This window comes from Neopelma chrysocephalum, unplaced genomic scaffold (assembly GCF_003984885.1).
Source record: "Neopelma chrysocephalum unplaced genomic scaffold, ASM398488v2 Primary Assembly neopelma1_172, whole genome shotgun sequence".
In the NCBI taxonomy this organism is placed as follows: domain Eukaryota; kingdom Metazoa; phylum Chordata; class Aves; order Passeriformes; family Pipridae; genus Neopelma; species Neopelma chrysocephalum.
The window spans coordinates 1,042-5,820 of NW_020897834.1; the positions used below are offsets into that span (position 1 = coordinate 1,042).

The window sequence follows — 4,779 nt, forward strand, 5'->3', positions numbered from 1 at the left end:
GAATGTGCAGGTCCCGGGTGGCTATTCCTGGCCCGGCCCGCCCGCGCGGGCAGATTGGTTTGCAGGGGGGTGACAAGTGGCAGATTGGTTTGCAGGGAGGTGACAAGTGCCAGCCCAAGCCTATAAAAGTCACCGCAGCCCCTGTCCTGGCTCAGTGACCCGGTTCCCCCGCCCCGGAGCAGAGGGGACACACCTGAGCGGGGATCCCACCGCGGAGCCCGGACTGGGAGCAGAGACCTTTTGGGAGCAGGAACCCCAGAGCAGGGCGGAGACCCCGGAGCGGAGCCCCCAGCCCCCGCTGTCCCCCAGCCCCCGGCTCTGCAGCGATGACGGGGAAAACGGCCCCTCCAGCCAAAAAACCCGCCCCGGCGGCCGCCAAGAAAAAGGCAGCGCCAGCCCCCAAGGAAAAGGCGGCTCCGGCCCCTAAGGAAGAAGCAGCCCCGAAGGAAGAAGCAGCCCCCAAGGAAGAACCAGCCCCGGCCCCGAAGGAAGAAGCAGCAGCCCCTAAAGAAGAAGCGGCCCCAGCCCCCGCTGCTGAAGAGCCCCCAGCCCCCACAGAAGCCGCTCCCACCCCCCCAGAAGCCGGAGCAGAAGCCCCTCCAGCCCCCGCAGAAGGTTCCCCAGCCCCCCCAGCCGAACCCCCGGCCCCCGAACCCGAACCCCAGCCCGAGAAACCAAAGGAAGGTGAGGACGGGACGGGACCCTGGAGTGGAGCAGGGCTTGGAGGGGCTCGGGGGATGTCGGGGTGAGGGGACGGAGGGGTGAAGCCGTCCAGGGGGGTTCTGCTGAGGATCAGGAGGGTGGGTGGGCTGAGAGTGAGGGACTGTCCTCGGGCAGAGCCTGCCCTCACCCCCCGGTTCGTTCCAGAGCCTCCCAGCTCCCCCCTGTCCTTGGCCGTGGAGGAGGTGAGTGAGAATTCCTTCACGCTGACCTGGAAAGCCCCGGAGCACACGGGCAAGGCGGGCCTGGATGGATACGTGGTGGAGATCTGCAAGGATGGAAGTAGGACCGGGCTTTCCTGCCCCTGAGCACGGAGGGGTGGGGTGTGTTGTGCGGGTGTGGGGTGGAGCTGCACACGCGTTTCCCAGGGCACCAACTCCCTTTCTTTGCCCAAATTGGTTCATTTTAAATGGTTATTTTACTTTATTTTTTTTTCCCCATGGAGAAGTGGGGCTTCCTGTTGGCTTCAGATAGTTGGGATGTCTCAGGCAGGGGGGTTGATGTCACTGCTGTGTCCAGCTGGAGGGTGGAGGAGGGACCAGCCTGCCCTCTGAGGATGGTCCCTGGTGAGCTCCAGCTCTGCAGAGACCTGGGGTTGGGATGGTGATCTTAGAAAACAGGAGGAAGAAGCTCAATTCTGCCACGTTTGCCTAAAGGGAAGCAGGGAAGGAATGGGGATGAGGCAGGAGGATGAGGGAGGAAAGGATCCCGGGCAGGGCAAGAGGGGCTGGAATGTGTCAGCAGCCCTGCAGGAGGGTGGGTGGCTGGGTGGAGGGGGCTGGGGGGTGGCAGTGATGGTCTGTGGGTCTCTGGTTGCATGGTTGGCCTGTGGAACGGGGGGGGGCTGGGGAAGACTCATGTTTTGGGACCTCTCTTGAAGCCCTGCTGGGCTTTGGGGTGACAGTGGGTGACCCACGTGCCCGGGGGGATCTGCAGGGGGAGGCTGGGGCTGGTGGGCTGGGGCTGCAGGAGCCTAGAGGGGTTTGGGAGATCCAGGTGGTCCAAGGGCCTTGGGGAACTCGATCCTTGTCTGTTCAGCTCGTGGCACACACGGTCAGCACGTTCTTGGCACATTCTTGGCTCCCATCACTGGGTTGGGGACCGGGGACAGCCACGAGGAGGCCCTTGCGTGGCACAGGGAAAGGTGCAGAGGTTCCTGGAGGGAGCTGGGTGGCAGCCACCCAGAGGGCACAGTCTGGGAGCTCTGCTGGGCCTGCCTGGGTGGCAGGAGAGCTCCAGTCACTCTGTGACCACCACAGGGGCTCAGTGACCGCCGTGCTCGGGCTGGGGCACGGCCCTGGGTGGGTAAAACCTGGGGAGGTTTGAGCGAGGGCTGCTCTGAGCAGTGCCAGCCACGAGGGGAAAGAGGAGCTGGGGGGATTTGGCTGCTCTGATGGCATTGACAGGGAAAACCTTCATGGTCTGAAGGTGCATGTGGTGACCTGGCAAACCCTGGCACACGGGGGTCACTTTGGGGACACCCAGGCCTCTGGTGACTGGGGCAGTTTGTTTTCCAGCTGAGGAACCTCCTCAGAGGTTTGGCACAAGGCAGGGTTGTGTCAGCTGGGGGATGGGGGGGTTCTACCCCTTGGCTGTGAGGTTGGTTTGAGATGCCCCTTCCAAGCAGGAAGCCAATGGTGGGATTTGGTAGTGACAGGAAAACCTCCTTGGGTTGAAGGTGGTAGGGACAGGTCCATGGGGCTGGTGGCACGGGATGAGCAGACCTTGCCTGGGGTGCAGGATGTGCTGGGGAACATGGGGAGTCCCAGTGTTGCCCTGGGGCAGTGAGAGGGGCAGACTGGCAGGAGGGGGTCAAAGGATTTTTGCTTCCAGAAACGCCCGTGGTCAGCAAGGACCAGGTTTGCTGGACCATGATTCCTTTTCTTGCCTGCAAAAAACCTCCTGCTCCACTGTTGAGCTTCTGTCAGCTCTTCATACCCCAAACTTCATTCCCAGCTCTTCATACCCAGCAATTCATACCCAGCAATTCATACCCAGCAATTCATAACCCAACATTTCATACCCAGGACTTGCCCAACACTTTATACACGGACTTCATGCCCCGAACTTCATTCCCAGCTCTTCACACCCAGCAATTCATAACCCAACACTTCATACTCAGCTCTTCATACCCAGGACTTCCCTAGGACTTCATACCCAGCCCTTCATACCCAACACTTCATACCCCAGCCCTTCATACCCAACACTTCATACCCCAGCACTTCATACCCAGCAGTTCACACCCCAACACTTCATACCCCAGCACTTCATACCCAGCTCTTCTTACCCAGGACTTACCCAACTCTTTATCCCCAGCTTTTCATACCCAGCACTTCTTACCCAACACTTCATACCCAACACTTCATACCCAGAACTTCATAACCCAACACTTCATAAACCAGTCCTTCACACCCAGCTCTTCATACCCAGGACTTACCCAGGACTTCATGTCCAGGTCTTCATATCCAACACTTCATACTCCAGCACTTCCTACCCCAGCCCTTCATACCCAACACTTCATACATGGACTTCATATCCCAGCTCTTCACACCCAGCACTTCGTACCCAACACTTCAAACTCAGCAATTCACATTCCCAACACTTCACACCCAGCTCTTCACCCCCCACACCCCTCTAAGGTCCCTTTTTCCACTGCTGCCCCAAATCGTTCCATCTTTCCCAGGAAGGGGTTCTTTGCCTCTGGATCGCTCCTGGGGGGCTCCTGCTGTCTGGGGGGGTGTCTGTCTGTCTGTCTGTCCCTGGCACACCTGAAGTTCTGTGCTGGGTCCATCCCAGGTTCTGACTGGAAAGCTGTGAACCAGGAGCCTTTCCTTTCCACCCGCTACACGGTCCCAAACCTCAGCTCTGGGGACAAGATCCACGTGCGGGTGACGGCCGTGGGAGCCGGGGGACCCAGCGCCCCGGCCACGCTGGAGCAGCCCGTGCTCATCAGGGAGATCCTCCGTGAGTACTGTGGAGTGCCGGGAGAAATCCCTGTGGAATTCCAGGGTGAAATCCTGCAGAATTCCTGGGTGAAATCCCACAGAATTCCTGGGTGAAATCTCACAGAATTCCAGGGTGAAATCCTTCAGAATTCCAGGGTGAAATCCTGCAGAATTCTAGGGTGAAATCCCTGCAGAATTCCTGTCCATCCCTGCAGAATTCCAGGCTGAAATCCCTGCAGAATTCCTGGGTGCCCATCCCTGCAGAGTTCTTGGGTGTCATCCCTGGAGTTCCTGGGTGTCCATCCCTGCAGCTTCTGCCCCTCTCACACATCACATCCAACCCCTGGCCCAGACCATGGAACATTCCCGGCTGGAAGGACCCACCAGGACCATCCAGTCCAACCCTTGAGTGAAGGGGACCAAACCCACCCTCCTGGAGCACTGTGCTGCACCCCACGGATCCAATCCCAGATTTTGGGGTTATTCTCCCTGCCTGGGCCCAATTGCCTCGGGAGGGAGAACCTTCCCGACCTCCAGGGGCTGCTCCTGCAGTCGGGGAAGCTCTGGGGGTGAAGGACTCCCAGGGCAGAGCCGCATTCCCGCAGTAGGAGCTCGGCGTCCGTGTCCCTCCCTGCCCGTCTCCTCCCCCTGGCCACGCTCTCATCCCAAAATTCCCCCCCGTTGGACAGCTCTGTTTGTTTGGCTCGGGAGAGGCGGGAGCTGCTCGTCGGGGCCGTGGGAACTCCAATCACGCTGAACTCTAATCACGCTGAACTCGCTAATGAACGAGTTGCTCCCGTGCCTGGCAGGGCTCACATTCCTGCCGGGATGCTGCCGCTGGATGAGGCTCTGCTGGTTCCCGCTCAGCAAACAGCACATTCAGGCTCATTCTCCCTTTCCAAGGAATTATGAGCTCCCAAGTTTTCTCGGTACTTGAAGGACATGTGGAATTTTACAGCTGCTTAAAAATAGCAATAATGCCAATAAGGGTTATTCCAGGAACCATCAGATTTTCCTAGGAAAAGGCTTGGAGAAGTCTGGGAAGGTGCTGCAGGGTCTGTGCTCTGAGAGGAGATGGATATTTCTTTTCTTTTCTTTTCTTTTCTTTTCTTTT

The 4,779-nt window shown here is 58.9% G+C and overlaps 1 protein-coding gene across 1 annotated transcript; it reads left to right on the top strand.

Moving 5' to 3' along the window:
* Positions 1-326: 326 nt before the first annotated feature.
* Positions 327-3,779, top strand: LOC113976575 (myosin-binding protein H-like). The gene is made up of 3 exons (XM_027701887.1): positions 327-684; positions 868-1,002; positions 3,517-3,779. Exons 1-3 carry the CDS (start codon positions 327-329, stop codon positions 3,777-3,779), a joined length of 756 nt encoding a protein of 251 aa, XP_027557688.1.
* Positions 3,780-4,779: the final 1,000 nt, after the last annotated feature.

What these genes read in the sequence shown, in the direction of transcription:
- LOC113976575 (XM_027701887.1), top strand. Translation starts at nt 327, where the DNA reads ATGACGGGGAAAACGGCCCCTCCAGCCAAAAAACCCGCCCCGGCGGCC. An exon ending in GCCCGAGAAACCAAAGGAAG is followed by an intron (nt 685 to 867) that starts GTGAGGACGGGA and finishes GGTTCGTTCCAG; the next exon opens with AGCCTCCCAGCTCCCCCCTG. An exon ending in GGAGATCTGCAAGGATGGAA is followed by an intron (nt 1,003 to 3,516) that starts GTAGGACCGGGC and finishes GGTCCATCCCAG; the next exon opens with GTTCTGACTGGAAAGCTGTG.